Source organism: Lithobates pipiens, unplaced genomic scaffold, assembly GCF_037356315.1.
Source record: "Lithobates pipiens isolate NorthernLeopardFrog02 unplaced genomic scaffold, aLitPip1_a1.2 Scaffold_8, whole genome shotgun sequence".
NCBI lineage: Eukaryota > Metazoa > Chordata > Amphibia > Anura > Ranidae > Lithobates > Lithobates pipiens.
This window is the reverse complement of record NW_027507903.1, coordinates 401,249,821-401,266,484: the sequence shown is the minus strand read 5'-3', so window position 1 is coordinate 401,266,484 and position 16,664 is coordinate 401,249,821. Positions and strand designations below refer to the sequence as shown.

The 16,664-nt window shown below is 40.4% G+C and overlaps 1 protein-coding gene across 2 annotated transcripts in view; it reads left to right on the top strand.

The window, feature by feature from the left end:
• The window catches only part of GABRG2 (gamma-aminobutyric acid type A receptor subunit gamma2), a 332,400-nt gene that overhangs the window by 289,961 nt on the left and 25,775 nt on the right, over positions 1–16,664 (top strand). For both annotated transcript variants that reach the window (XM_077474050.1, XM_077474049.1), the window contains exon 7: positions 2,793–2,945. In XM_077474050.1, the coding sequence (XP_077330176.1) occupies positions 2,793–2,945 (153 nt within the window). The remainder of the gene's footprint in view (positions 1–2,792; positions 2,946–16,664) is intronic.

The window sequence follows — 16,664 nt, the reverse complement described above, 5'->3', positions numbered from 1 at the left end:
CTATTAAATAATATTCATGCTATACATATCTTTTTTGTTCTTATATATATTCTTCTTATATATTTTTTATATATTTTCTCACATATATATTCCTTTTTATTATAGTGGTACCCCATTGTTACTGTGGCCACTTCCTTGCCTCCAATCCATGTCCTTGTAAGGGAAGTAGATTGGTTATTATAACGAGATAGTTCATTGTCTCATGTTTTATCATTACTGTCTTTAAATTATTATGTATTGATACTAATATTTTGGTTTGTATCTGTATTTATGCACGTATAGAAAATAATTTTATTATTCTTTATTAGCGAAAAAAACCCTCTCCCTACGTCATACTTTTTTAGGCAGAATTTTATGATGTGTAGTTTCACACATGCCACTTTTTTATCTATTCCTCCCCTCCCCCTTGGCCCTTCCCCCCCCCCCCTTTTTCCATTCCCCGTACCTTTCTCCTCTCCCTCCGTGCCCTATGTGCATGTATGTGTGTACATATGTATATATATGTGTGTATATGTACGTATATGTATACATCTTGTTTTCCCTTTACTTTCCATTTTTTACACACACACATATATATATATATATATATATATATATATATATATATAATTTTTATTATCTTTTTATGCCTACATGTCCTATTCGTCCAATCCCCTATACATTTATATTTACATAGTTCATATATGCATCTTGCATTCTTTTACCCATTCTCTAATCTCCAGATTTATTACCCCCCTCTTCTCATTCACGCTCTTCATATTACTATTCATCATGTATACATCCTTTACCATACATATTTCCTTATACTCTATTTTTATTGTTATTTTCATTTTTAATTCTTGACATATATATATATATATATATATATATATTTTTTTTTTTTTTCACTCTTTTCATTCTTTTAACTCCCTCACATATACTCTCTTCATTTATTCTCAAATTAATTACTATCTTTCATAGATTTTTAATTATTTTAATTATTTATTGTTTCTTTCATACATGTTTACATATTTCTATATATATATATATCGCTCTTTTTCCCTACATGCCTCTTCCCTCTCTATATAACCCTAGCTCCCGTCAGGTGTACATGTAGCTTTTCTCCGTTTACTTATCAGTATAATACAATTCAGGCCATTACCGATATGCACGTAGCATTTCCCCATAGACCCACTTGCCGTAGTGTCACTCGATAGGTTTCTCCCTCCCCTCTTCTATATCATGCCGTACATCTCCTCTCCTCTCGTCCCTCCCCCTCTCACAACCCATCACATCTATCCTTTCCTCACACTCCGCTCTGGCCACGCCCCATCACTCGCCCCAGTCCGCCTTTAGCCATGCCTGATATCTTTAACCTGCCCTTATTTAAATTCCTGGCCCCCTCCATTCTATTCTGATTTTCCTGATGAAAGAGCCCGGGTGTCTGACAATCTCGCCCGCACGCTCAAGAAACGCGTCGCATGTTTATGACGTCACAGCTCCGCGCCCTGGCCATCTCTGCTTCCCAAGCCTCGTTTTAAATCTACATACTCTGCGTCCACCATAAGCCGGCACTTTTCTAACATCAGTAGTGGACCATGCTGAGAGGAACAGGAAGGATGACAGATGTGGACCGGATCACTGGCTGACGTTTGAATCAGATACACCAGATGTCCCCTCTTGTGTTTAATGCCTACTTTTGCCTACTAAATGTGAGTGCAAATTTTACTATTATCACATTGTAAATAAAACTTTTGAAAAATCTGCACCCAGAGGCACCCCTCTCTTCTTCTCTTTTTATCTGTGGGCTGATGAGACCAAGATAAACATATTTGGTTCCCATGGTGTCAAGCATGTGTAGCGGCAACCAGGTTCAAAGACAAGTGTGTCTTGCCTACAGTCAAGCAAGGGGGTGCGAGTGTCATGGTCTGGGGCTGTGTGAGTGCTTCCGGCACTGGGGAGCTACACTTCATTGAGGGAACCATAAATGTCAACATGTACTGTGACGTTCTGCAGAGCATGATCCCCTCCAGACTGGGCTGCAGGGCAGAATTATAACATGATAATGACCCCAAACACACCTCCAAGATGACCACTGCCTTGCTAAAGGAGTTGAGGGTAAAGGTGATGTACTGATCAAGCATGTTTTCAGACCTAAAACCTATTGAGCATCTGTGGGGCATCCTCAAATGGAAGGTGGAGGAGTGCAAGGTCTCTAACTTCCACCAGATGTTGTCATTGAGGAGTGGAAGAGAACTCCAGTGGCAGCCTGCGAAGCTCTGGTAAACTCCATGCCCAAGAGAGTTAAGGTAGTGCTGGAAAATAATGGTGGCCACACAAAATATTAACACTTTGGGCCAAATTTGGACATTTTCACTTAGGGATGTACTCACCTTTGTTGCCAGTGGTTTATACATTAATGGCTGTGTGTTGAGTTATTTTGAAGGGACAGCAAATTTACACTGTTATAAAAGCTGTACACTCACCACTTTACATTGCGGCTAAGTGCCATTTCTTCAGTGTTGTCACATGAAAAGATAGAATAAAATATTTACAAAAATGTGAGGGGTGTACTGGCTTTTGTTAGATACTCTACTTTATTTACACAATGTCACTATGATAATTTATTGATTTTATTATTTATATTGCACAAGAAACACAATTCACCCAAAAAATGTATTTTTTCTTCATAACCCCAGCTTAATTTTCTGTTTATTCAATGTCACTCACTATATTATACCCTGAGTTAATATACTGAATATGATTTGTGTTTGTTTTGTTAAAATAAATGACAAATATATTTTCTTTCACAGGGGACTATGTAGTTATGACTGTGTACTTTGATCTGGCCAGAAGAATGGGCTATTTTACTATACAGACCTACATACCTTGCACTCTTATTGTTGTTTTGTCCTGGGTATCATTTTGGATTAACAAGGATGCTGTTCCAGCCAGGACATCTTTGGGTAAGTTACAAACAGATCCCAGTAGAAATGAGCAAAGTCTGTGAACTGAGATGAGACTCATTTGGGAGTCAGATTTGAATAATATCAGAAAATGTTTAATGATTTTGTGTCATTAGGAGGACTGTGCCACAATACCACGCATGCCCTTCTACCCTCGTTTATAACTTAATACAAGTTGTGGCACTCAACAAACTTTTTATCCCTCTACACCAAGACAGACATTCACTTTTCTGTATGACTAACTATAAAGTTCAGTAAGAACTTCAGAATTGTAATAAATATGGCATCCTCTATATGCAAGAAAATCTGCTGTATCTTTAAGAGCTACATCGTTAACCTGGCACTCTCAAGACTCCACATAATAAATCTCCACCACCCTCTGTCACTCTGACATAATCTGGAAATCCTTACACCACCACAGAAAGACAAATATGTTGGATACAAGGAGAGTTCCTGGCAAGTGAATTATACTTTTATGGTCTTTTACATATAAACTCATTTCATTCTATAACATGCATCATTTAAAAAACTGTTGATGTCAAATTCAATATTAAGTCCCCAAAGGATCACAGTTTTCAATAAACTACATAGAAAGAATCCTTTAATAGGGAACACTAATATAACATAACAGGCAGTGTTATAGCTATGTTTAACTATATTTTGCTTTGCACAACCACAATATAAACCAATACAAAACACAGTGGTTTATATAATTTGATTAGTCACAGTGACATGTTTATTACATTTTGGGACTACTAAGGTTCAAACTTTTAGTAAGAATTGCCACTTTTAAATCCTTTTGTGTAAAAAAAGTTATCAGTGACAGTATAATTAACACACTAGAAGGCTTTAGAAAGGTCAGTTTTAGGCCTTTTTCACTTGGTTGTATAGTACAGTGTTTGGCATACAGTGTAAAATATGCCTGCTGTTGTATAACCCAGGAGCCACATCTGCAGCATATTTTTGCCCATAGAAACCGATTACAGAAAACAGCCTGTGCACACACATAATGTGCTGATTTGTTTTAAACCATGACCAACAGGCTTGGATGGGCAAAATATTGGGGCTTTTGAGTAAACCAGTTCCCTTGCTTTAACCACTTTCAGACCGGACCGTTTTGCTGGTAAATGACCAGAGGTCTTTTTACAATTTGGCACTGCGCTGCTTTAACTGGTAATTGCGCGGTCATGCAATGTTGTACCCAAACGAAATTTGCGTCCTTTTCTTCCCACAAATAGAGCTTTCTTTTAAAGGTATTTGACTGACTCTGCGATTTTTATTTTTTGCGATATAAACGTAAAAAGACCGCAAATTTTGAAAAAAAATGATATTTTCTACTTTTTGTTATTAGAAAAATCCAATAAACTCAATTTTAGTCATACATTTAGGCCAAAATGTATTCAGCCACATGTCTTTGGTAAAAAAAAAGTCAATAACTGTATATTTATTGGTTTGCGCAAAAGTTGTCACATCTACAAACTAAGGTACATTTTCTGGAATTTACGCAGCTTTTAGTTTATGACTGCCTATCTCATTTCTTGAGGTGCTAAAATGGCAGGGCAGTACAAAACCCCCCCAAATGACCCCATTTTGGAAAGTAGACACCCTAAGGAAATTGATAAGAAGCATGTTGAGCCCATTGAATATTTTATTTTTTTGCCGCAAGCGATTGAATAATGACAAAAAAATTTTTTTTTTATTTTTTTTTTACACAAAGTTGTCACTAAATGATATATTGCTCACACATGCCATGGTTATATGTGGAATTGTACCCCAAAATACATTATGCTACTTCTCCTGAGTATGGGGATACCACATGTGGTCGACTTTTTGGAAGCCTAGCCGCGTACGGGGCCCCGAAAGCCAAGCACCGCCTTCAGGATTTCTAAGGGCATACATATGTCATTTTACTCCTCACTACCTATCACAGTTTTGAAGGCCATAAAATGCCAAGATGGCACAAAACCCCCACAAATGACCCCATTTTAGAAAGTAGACACCCCAAGCTATTTGCTGAGAGGCATGTTGAGTCCATGGAATATTTTATATTTTGCCACAAGTTGCGGGAAAATTACAAACTTTATAAATTTTTCACAAAGTTGTCACTAAATGATATATTGCTCACACATGCTATGGGCATATGTGAAATTACACCCCAAAATAAATTCTGCTGCTTCTCCTGAGTACGGGGATACCACATGTGTGGGATTTTTTGGGAGCCTAGCCGCGTACGGGGCCCCGAAAACCAAGCACCGCCTTCAGGCTTTCTAAGGGCGTAAATTTTTCATTTCACGCCTCACTACCTATTACAGTTTTGAAGGCCATAAAATGCCAAGATGGCACAAAACCCCCCCAAATGACCCCATTTTAGAAAGTAGACACCCCAAGCTATTTGCTGAGAGGCATGTTGAGTCCATGGAATATTTTATATTTTGCCACAAGTTGCGGGAAAATTACAAACTTTTTTTTTTTTTCATAAAGTTGTCACTAAATGATATATTGCTCACGCATGCCATGGGCATATGTGAAATGACACCCCAAAATAAATTCTGCTGCTTCTCCTGAGTACGGGGATACCACATGTGTGGGATTTTTTGGGAGCCTAGCCGCGTACGGGGCCCCGAAAGCCAAGAACCGCCTTCAGGCTTTCTAAGGGCGTACATTTTTGATTTCACGCCTCACTACCTATTACAGTTTTGAAGGCCATAAAATGCCAAGATGGCACAAAACCCCCACAAATTACCCCATTTTAGAAAGTAGACACCCCAAGCTATTTGCTGAGAGGCATGTTGAGTCCATGGAATATTTTATATTTTGCCACAAGTTGCGGGAAAATTACAAACTTTTATTTTTTTTTATTTTTTTTTCACAAAGTTGTCACTAAATGATATATTGCTCACACATGCCGGGGGCATATGTGAAATGACACCCCAAAATAAATTCTGCTGCTTCTCCTGAGTACGGGGATACCACATGTGTGGGACTTTTTGGGAGCCTAGTCGCGTACGGGGCCCCGAAAACCAAGAACCGCCTTCAGGATTTCTAAGGGTGTAAATTTTTGATTTCACACCTCACTACCTATCACAGTTTTGAAGGCCATAAAATGCCAAAATAGCACAAAACCCCCCAAAATGACCCCATTTTGGAAAGTAGACACCCCAAGCTATTTGCCGAGAGGCATGGTGAGTATTTTGCAGCTCTCATTTGTTTTTAAAAATGAAGAAAAAAAAAATAATGTATATTTTTTTTCTTTTTTTCAATTTTCAAAACTTTGTGACAAAAATGAAGGTCTGCAAAATACTAACCATACCTCTCGGCAAATAGCTTGGGGTGTCTCTTTTCCAAAATGGGGTCACTTGGGGGGATTTTGTGCTATCTGGGCATTCCATGGCCTCCGAAACTGTGATAGGCAGTGAGGAATGAAATCAAAAATTTACACCCTTAGAAATCCTGAAGGTGGTGCTTGGATTTTGGGGTACCGTACGCGGTTAGGCTCCCAAAAGGTCTCACACTTGTGGTATCCCCGTACTCAGGAGAAGCAACAGAATGTATTTTGGGGTGTAATTTTACATATAAGCATGGCATGTTTGAGCAATATATCATTTAATGACAACTTTGTGCAAAAAATAAAATAAAATAATAATAATGTATTTTTTCCACAACTTTTGTCAAAATATAAAATATTCCATGGACTCGACATGCCTCTCAGCAAATAGCTTGGGGTGTCTACTTTCTAAAATGGGGTCATTTGGGGAGGTTTTGAACTGTCCTGGCATTTTATGCACAACATTTAGAAGCTTATGTCACACATCACCCACTCTTCTAACCACTTGAAGAAAAAGCCCTTTCTGACACTTTTTGTTTACATGAAAAAATATTTTTTTTTGCAAGAAAATTACTTTGAACCCCCAAACAACAAAAAGTGTTTTTTTAAAGCAAAAGCCCTACCGATTAAAATGGTGGGTGTTTCATTTTTTTTTTTCAAACGGTATTTGCGCAGCGATTTTTCAAACGCATTTTTTGGGGAAAAAACACACTTTTTTTATTTTAATGCACTAAAAATCACTATACTGCCCAAATGTTTGATGAAATAAAAAATATGATCTTAGGCCGAGTACATGGATACCAAACATGACATGCTTTAAAATTGCGCAGAAACGTGCAGCGACGACAAACTACGTACATTTTTAAAAGCCTTTAAATGCCTTTACAGGTGACCACTTTAGATTTACGGAGGAGGTCTACTGCTAAAATTAGTACCCTCGATCTGACCTTCGTGGTGATACCTCACATGCATGGTGCAATTGCTGTTTACATATGACACCAGACCAACGCTTGCGTTCGACGTTGCGCCTTAGCAGGGGGGACAGGGGTGTTTTTTTTTTTTTTTTATTATTTATTTTGCTTTTTTATTTTATTTTTAAACTGTTCCTTTCATTTATATATATTTTTTTATGATTTTTATTGTTATCTCAGGGAATGTAAATATCCCCTATGATTGCAATAGGTAGTGACAGGTACTCTTTTTAAAAAAAATTAGGGTCTATCAGACCCTAGATCTCTCCTCTGTCCTCAAAGCATCTGACCACACCAAGATCGGTGTGATAAAATGCTTTCCCAATTTCCCAATGGCGCTGTTTACATCCCGCAAAATCTAAGTCATGAAATGCTCGTAGCTTCCGGTGTCTTAGGCCATAGAGATGATTGGAGCCATTCTGGTCTCTGATCAGCTCTATGGTCAGCTGGCGGAACCACCGGCTGCATTCTCAGGTTCCCTGTTGGGACAGGAGAGCCTGAGAAAACCATGGAAGATGGTGCGGGGGGGGGGGACATTCCCTCCCACTGCTTGTAAAAGTAGTCTAGAGGCTAATTAGCCGCTAGGATTGCTTTTACATAAAAGCCGACCGCTGGCTGAAAAGAATGATACCAAGATGATACCTAAACCTGCAGGCATCATTCTGGTATAAGCACTCAAAGTCCCGCAACATACCAGTATGTTGCTGGAACTGGTTGGGCATATATTGTAATTTTTTTTTCATGCAGCCTGTGGGCTGAACGAAAAAAAAATATTGATCGGTGGGTATGCCCACCATTAGATACCACCCTTCATCCACCCACTTTTAATGGTGGGCATACATGCACCATTTATATATGCCGAAGCATGGGGGCATCCTCCCGCAAAAGGTAGGAGCAGATCGCTCCTCCACCCCTTATGCCCCCATGCTTCGGCATATATGCTCTTTTTTAACTGTGGTGGTGAAATCACCTCCGACAGCGCTGGAGTCGTGGCTTTACGTATCGTGGGAGCAAACGCTGTTGCTGTCAAGATAAATAAATCCACGCTACAGCTGAATGGCGTACCTGAAAACAAAAAATGGTTAACAATAAAACATTGCAGAATAGAATACAGTACAAAGGAGCGGAACAATAGAGAGAGAATAGAGAGAGAGAGAACAATAAAACGACAACTATTTTTTTTTATATATATATATATTTTTTTTTTTTTTTACTTTTTTTTTTTTTTAAACACTTTTTTTTGTAAAAGTGTACAACACTTCTGTTGTAACGGTTCCAGCGGTTTGGGTCTCTCAAAATGCGATGGCATCTTGGGAGACCCTGTGAACGTGTGCCTAGCCTGTGCAATGCTGTACCCTACGCTAATACTCAACTAGTTCATGGTAGCGTTCAAAACATTCACCAATGCAAAGACCAGGATTGTCAGGACAGCGGGGACAACAATAACGGGTGTCACGCCTATATCCGCGCTTTCTGCAGACACGACATTTTCTTTGGGGGGCTTGTTGGGTAGGGGTACTCGGGATGACATAAGAATAATGCCTCTCATGCAGCCGGCTTACTGCATCTGGTAGGGGAAGGTGAGGTGGAGCACCGTCTGGATACAGAAGGGCTCTGACGATATCCTCCTGGAATTTAAGGAAGGATCCAGTCCGTCCTGAAGCTTTGTGTAGTACATAAGCATTCAGTATAGCCAATTGGAATAAATAAACAGACACTTTTTTGTACCAGCGTCTGGCCTTACGGGCAACTAGATACGGCGCCAACAACTGGTCATTGAGGTCCACCCCTCCCATGTTAAGGTTATATTTGTGGACACAGAGGGGTTTCTCCACAATACCAGTCGCCGTAGGAATTTGGACCGTCGTGTCTGCATGAAGGGAGGTAAGAACGAAAACATTCTTATTATCCCTCCACTTCATAGCGAGCAAATTATTACTCCGCAAGCAGGCTCTCTCCCCCAGCCTAAGACGGGACTCTACAAGCCGCTGGGGAAAGCCCCGGCGATTAGGTCGCACGGTGCCACATGCTCCAATCTGCTGATCAAACAAGTGACTAAACAGTGGCACGCTTGTGTAATAATTGTCCACGTACAAGTGGTACCCCTTTCCGAATAAGGGTGACACCATGTCCCACACTATCTTGCCAGCGCTTCCTATGTAGTCAGGGCAGTTCTCCGGCTCTACGTGACTATCTTTACCCTCATAAACCATGAAACTATGTGTATAGCCTGTGGCCCTGTCACAGAGCTTATACATCTTGACCCCGTATCTGGAACGCTTGTTGGGGACGTATTGTTTGAATGACAAGCGACCAGAAAACTTAATCAGGGACTCATCAACGCAGACAACTTGATTGGGAGTAAACAAGTCTGCAAAACGTTGGTTGAAGTGGTTTATGAGGGGCCGAATTTTGTAGAGCCGATCGTATTCAGGGTCTCCACGAGGACGACAGAGTTCATTGTCGCTGAAGTGCATGAACCGCAAAATCATCTCGTATCGTGCCCTGGACATGGAAGCAGAGAACATGCGCATATGGTGAATTGGGTCAGTGGACCAATATGACCGCAACTCACTCTTTTTGGTTATGCCCATGTTGAGGGAGAGGCCCAGAAAGATTTTAAATTTGGAAACCGTAACTGGTTTCCATTGTCTGGCAAGGGCGGACTGGGGAATAGTGGCGATGTGTTGACCAGCGTACAAATTGGTTTGGTCCACAATAGATCTATAGAGATCTTCGGTGAAAAACAGTGAGTAAAAGTCAAGTGTCGTAAAATCAACTGTTTCCACGTTAATGCCAGGTTGGCCAGTGAATGGGGGAAGTACGGGTTCTGCAGAAGTGGTGGGCACCCAATTAGGATTGGCGAATTCTGCAGGAAGGGCACTATGGGTACGACGGGCCTGTCTTTGTCTTCTTCTTGGTGGCAGCGGGACACTACTTGTGCTTGCCACCTCGCCAGCTTGAACTGCACTTATGGGACTCGCCACGTCACCACGTGTTACTGCAGTGCTGGATGTACGTCCAGGGTGTACTAGGCCGCTGGTGCTTGCCAGTTCACCAGAAGGATGAGCGGCTCTAGTACGTCTCTGCTCCATACGAGTGACCTGCGGTTCCTGCACCTGAACAACAGAATACATTTGGGATTGGGCGCACCTCTTCTTAACAGGGGCCTCATCTCCGTCGTCAGAGCTATCTGTCATGGAGCCGCTGTCCTCTACAGGATCGTATTCTGAGCCTGAATCTGACAGATGAGTGACGTCCTCTTCACTATCTGTCATGCTCAGAAACGTGTAGGCCTCTTCACTAGTGTACCTTCGCTTTGCCATTTTGGGCTCTAAATTTAGGGGTACACTAGTGAGACTCACAGGTAAAAAAGCACCTAGCCTGTCAGCGACTGTTTCAAAACGCTACAAAAAAAACTGTTAGCGATCGCAGGGATCAAGCCTGACTCTGCGAACGCTGCAGTTATGTGTGTTGTGTTTTGTAAGTGACAGTGATCGATCGATACTGCACTTGGGTGGGCTGGGCTGGGCTTGGCGGAGGGGCTAAACGCAGGTGCTAGCAGGTATCTGGGCTGATCCCGCTAACAATGCGTTTTGGGAAACCTAGAAATGCTGGCAACGCTAATATAGATCTGATCAGATACTATATTACTAAGGGAGGTGTATGCTTTGCGCGTGGGTATTAGCGGTACTGGCACTAACCTGACGCTGGGGCGACGCAGACCTTATCTGACCCTCAAACTTATATCACCCGCCGGGTGATCAGGGGGTTAAACCTTTATTAGGTAATAAATGGCGGGTGCCCTGAAACAAAAAAAAAATAACTAACCAACCAGCGTCACCTGTAACAGTTATATGGTGATCACTGGTGAAAGGGTTAACTGGGGGGCAATCAGGGGGCTATGCGGTAGTATATGGGGGTCCCTGACGCTATAAAAAGCTGCGGCGAACCTAAATACCTACCTGCCTAACTAGCGTCACCTGTGACACTAATACAGCGATCAGTAAAAGATCGCTTATTAGTGACACTGGCGACGGGGGGTGATCACGGGGTTAAACCTTTATTGGGGGGTTAGGGGGCACCCTAGAGCTAAAGGGGGCTAACCCTAACTGCCCTAACAGTTATTACAGTCACAAATGACACCAATGCAAAAAAAAAAAAATGCAATTGGTGTCACTGTGACTGGGGGGGCAGGGGTGATTGGGGGGTGATCGGGGGGGTGAAAAGTGTGCCTGGCGTGTTCTACTGTATGTGTAGTGTTGGGTGCAACTCACCGATCCTCTCTCCTCGGTGTCGGAACGAAAAAGACCGACACGAGGAGAGATTACATCACTTCCTCTCCTGTGTTTACATTACAGGAGAGGAAGTGATGTCACTCTGCCATTTCATTCGTCGGGAGCGATCGCGAGGGGGTGGCCATGAATGAATGGCCGCCCCCTCATCCCGGATCGCTCCCGAACGAATACCGACCGCCCGCGGGAAGGCAGGGACATATGCCTGCCCGTGCCATTCTGTCGACGTATATCGTCGTGCGGCGGTCGGCAAGTGGTTAAAAAGGGCAGGGGGTGCAGAAAAGCCACATTATCTGTATATTGGAAGCTACAGTACGTAAATCTGAAAAACTGCAAATGGAGTGATTAGAATCAGTTAGGAAAACATACTTTTATTATTTTTTTTATTAGGTGTTTGGGCAATCAACCACTTTTCAGACTTTTTAACCACTTGTCGCCCATACTACGTCTATTGACGTCATGGGCTTTCAGTGGTTATATCTAAATGATGCCTGATTCAGATATTGCCATTTTCAGCCAGCGATTCCTTGCACCATAAGAATGATCATAGCGGCGGTTCCACCGCTTGATCGTTCTTACGGGTGGCGGGAGGGGACACCCCCCCTCCCGTCGCCCTCCGGTGCTTGTACCGACTCACCGTTTCCATCGGTGAGTCGGTCACAGGATCCTCCGGCCCCAGCAAGTTACCATAGAGATTTCCGGCGGACCAGATCGTCCCCGGAGTCTCTATGGTCGTTCGGAGGCCGGGCGTGATGTTATGATGTCACGCCCGGCCTCTGTATTCAAATTAACGGCGCCGATCTGGCTAGGAAGCCAGGATAGTTTTTTTTTTTTTTTTTTATTCTTCCCAGCCTAGAGGTGAGATATGGGGTCTTATTGACCCCATATCTCACTGTAAATATGTCCGATCGTGCCATATTCCTATTACGGGATGTTTACATTCCTTGTAATAGGAATAAAAGTCATTAATTTTTTATTTATTTTTTAAGTGTAAAACTAAAAAAATAAAAATAAAATTAACAATAAAAAAAAAAAAAAAAATTTAAAGCGCCCCTGTCCCCGTGAGCTCGCACACAGAAGCGTAAGTCCCGCCCACATATGAAAACGGTGTTCAAACCACACATGTGAGGTATCGCTGTGAACGTTAGAGCGAGAGCAATAATTCTAGCCCTAGAACTCCTCTGTAACCCAAAATATGTAACCAGTAAAAAAATTTAAAGCGTCACCTATGGAGATTTTTAAATACCAAAGTTTGGCGCCATTCCACGAGCGCGTGCAATTTTGAAGCATGACATATTGGGTATCTATTTACTCGGCATATCCTCCTCTTTCACATTATGCAAAAAAATTGGGCTAACTTTACTGGTTTTTTTTTTTAAGCATGAAACTGTTTTTTTTCTGTAAAAAACGTGTTAGAAAAATTGCTGCGCAAATACCGTGCGAGATAAAAAGTTGCAACGAGCGCCATTGTAGTCTCTAGGGTCTTTGCTAAAAAAACCTATATAATGTTTGGGGGTTCTATGTAATTTTCTATCAAAAAAATTTGGATTTTTACATGTAGGAGAGAAATGTTAGAATTGGCCTGGATGCGAAGTGGTTAAATTATTATTTCAAGGTTGATTTGAGGTTACCGTTAGCTGCTGTCCTGTCAAAGAAAACTTTTTTTTTCTGCTGCAAGATTTCCCTAAAAATGTGCATTTGTTTCAGGAATGGTATTTTAGGATTTTCATATATTTTGGGAGTATATATATATATTTTTTTGATAGGCCTTTATTTTAGTTATATTTTATTTCAGATGTGTTATTTGGGGTTTTCTTTATTTTATTTTTATTTTTTTTATTTCAATGGTTTTTATTGAAAATTTTCAGTGAGAACAGAAAATGAAAAGGGAAAAAAAAACAAATATGGATACATTGCTTAATACATGAACAATACACTGTACAATGGTTTATTGTGAGCATATAATCTCTCAATCGTTTTGTAGGACCGTAGATATATTAATAAAACATCATTGCCTATTGAGAATGAAATCTTTGACTTCTACCAGTAATCTAAGTATATTGATATGGGGTGTAGTATTTAGATACATCAATCATGTGTTTGAACATCCTGCTACTCCCCCCTCGAGGCGCCTGTCTGGGAACACACTGCGTCCCAAGGTGGAAGCAGCCGGACCACTCCACAAAAAATCATAGCAGATAATATGATGCAATATGTCTATAACTTAGCTAAATTACTGGTCAATATACTGTTACTGTGATGGTTCACATTAGGAATTAACTGTCAAAGGAATACCCATATTTAAACAACAATAATAACAAGAAATTACAAGAAATTAGGATGTGATGGGGGAGCTGGAGATGGACATAGGATTCAGTTTATGCATCAATAAAGGTTGAAAGTTAACATGGAGGTCTTTTGGTACAGGATTAGGAAAATTTACCTAATTGACTCTATTGGGGTTATAACAGTCAAACCATGGGTATTGTGATTGATAGTTACCTTGAAAAGTAGCAAACATTACCTCATATGAAATATGCAGGTTAGTAGTTCTCAGTACTTCTACAAGGGTTGGAACTTTGATGTGTTTCCAGCGTTTAACTAGTTTAGTTAATTCGAGCCTAGCGCTTAGAAATATGTGTGAGACTATGTACCTCAGTTGAGGTGGAATTGTTTCTACCTCTAAGGATAGAATGGCTGTTCCTGGATTCTTGGGGAGTTGGCCGCCCGTAATTTGTTCTATAGTGGTGAAAATGGTGGACCAGAAGTTTTCGCAATGAAGGGCATGTCCAGAATATATGGAGTATCAAACCTTTATTACCGCATTGTCTCGAGCAGAGTGAAGATGATTGGGGGTTGAAACCAGCCATACTTTTAGGTGTTAAGTAACACCTGATTTTGAGAGAGTTCCCATAGATTGATGCTTTTAGTGGCCCTATAGGTGGATGATAATGCTGTTTGCCATTGTTCATTGGTGTAGGAGATCATTAATTCTAATCCCCACATTCTCATTGAAGGGGATTTAGTAAATATTGATTTCTGGTTCAGAAAATTATAAAGTAGGGAAATGCTTTTGATAGAGATGGTGGGGTTTGTAAAGTAAAGAAATACTCTCCAAGATATTGTAGTGGAGGGGTTAGGGATAGTTGCTAATAGGTTTTTATTTTATTTTTATATATATTGGCTTGTATTTTATGTCGATAAACTACTTTTTTTGCAGCAGCATGGCTTCTCTTGTGCATTTATTTTAGGGGGTTTTCATTTCAATTTAGTTTGAGGTGCTCAAAGCACAGCATTCACTTGTTAATGACCACCATTCTTGGATCTACCCTTTGTTCACAGCATTCTGCTATATCATTTAAGGCATTATACGCTTTTAAAGTTTTTGTTGTTTTAACCACTTAAGCGCTGGAGGATTAGCCCCCTTAATGACCAGACCATTTTTTACGATATGGCACTGCGTCGCTTTAACTGACAATTTTGCAGTCATGTGACGTTGTACCCAAACAAAATTGATATGCTTTTTTTTTTACCAAAAATAGAGATTTCTTTGGGTGGTATTTTATCACCTCTGTGGTTTTTATTTTTTGCACTTTAAACAGAAAAATAGCAACAATTTTAAATATATATTTTTTTTTTTTACTTTTTGCTATAATAAATTCCCCCAGAGCAATATAAAAAAAAATGTCTTCCTTGGTTTAGGCCGATATGTATTCTTCTACATATTTTTGTAAAAGAAATCGCAGTAAGCGTTTATTGATTGGTTTGAACAAAAGTTATAGCGTCTACAAAATAGGGGATGTATTTATGGCAATTTTATTATTATTTTGTTTTTTTACTAGTAATGGCAGCAATCTGCAATTTTTAGACAGACAGGTTGGACACTTTTGACACTTTTTTGGGACCATTGACATTTATACAATGATAATAGCTAAAAAAAATGTATGTCCTAGGGAGTGATTCTAACTGAGGGGGATGGAACTGCCTGGGGGTTGAGACCGATTGTTGTTCATACTTAGTATGAACAAAAGATTAATCTCCTCACTCCTCACAGAACGGAGATCTGTCTGTTTACATTGACAGATCTCTGTTCTGTCTCTCTCTGGAGCGATCACTGGTGCCCGGCAGACATCGCAGTGTTTACGGGTGCCCCGTGGACATCACAGCCACATCATTCCAATCACCAATATCCAAATGATTGCGGCCATGCATGTGTGGTAATTTCTGTGCCATACATCCTAGCTCTGCCCTATGTGTTTCAGCATAGATTACATCATCAGGGGCATAGTGTAGTTATACTCCCTCTGTTTGTTTCCCTTACATTGTAATGATGGGCTCACATGTTCTGGCTGCAGTTATAGTGTTATGGCTGATTCACGTATGTCCATGTTTTAATTAAGCTTGCTTGTCCCTTAGGGCAGACAACTTAATGTTCTGAGTTACACAGCTCCAATACATGTCTTGCCAAGTGAGCTAGAAAACAAGAGGTAAGAAGAATGAAGAATTCACAGCTAGCTCAGTATGAAGGAACTTTAGAATAAGATATTTCATCTCATGTATATAGTTACATAGTCCATCTAGTTTACCAAATAATAGGGAATTAAAAATCCTAAAGAAAAAAAAAAACAATCACTATATACCCACAGTTGATCCAGAGGAAGGAAAAAAAACCCAGCAAAACATGAACCAATTTGCTCCAGCAGGAGAAACAATTCCTTCCCGATCCCATGAGAGGCAATTGGATATTCCCTTGTAGGGACGGGCGAACGGTTCGGCCCAAGCATAAGTTTATATGTCCAGATGTACACCAAACAATATGCGGTGTTTGGGGAAAATTCGAAAGCCGTCGTAATACTGTTAAAGTTTATGGGACACTAACATGAAAAATCAAAAGAGCTAATTTTAGGCTTTTAAGCAGTGATTTTTTTAATGCTTAAAGTGAAGCAATAAAAATGAAATATTCCTTTAAATATCATACCTGGGGATGTCTATAGTGGTGCATTTTCCCTGTGTCTAGAACAGTACCACAGCAAAATGACATTTTTAAAGGAATAATTGACATGTAAAACGGATTGTGGCTGTAATAAATTGTCAGGTCTCGGCAATATAGATAAAACTCATTGAAAAA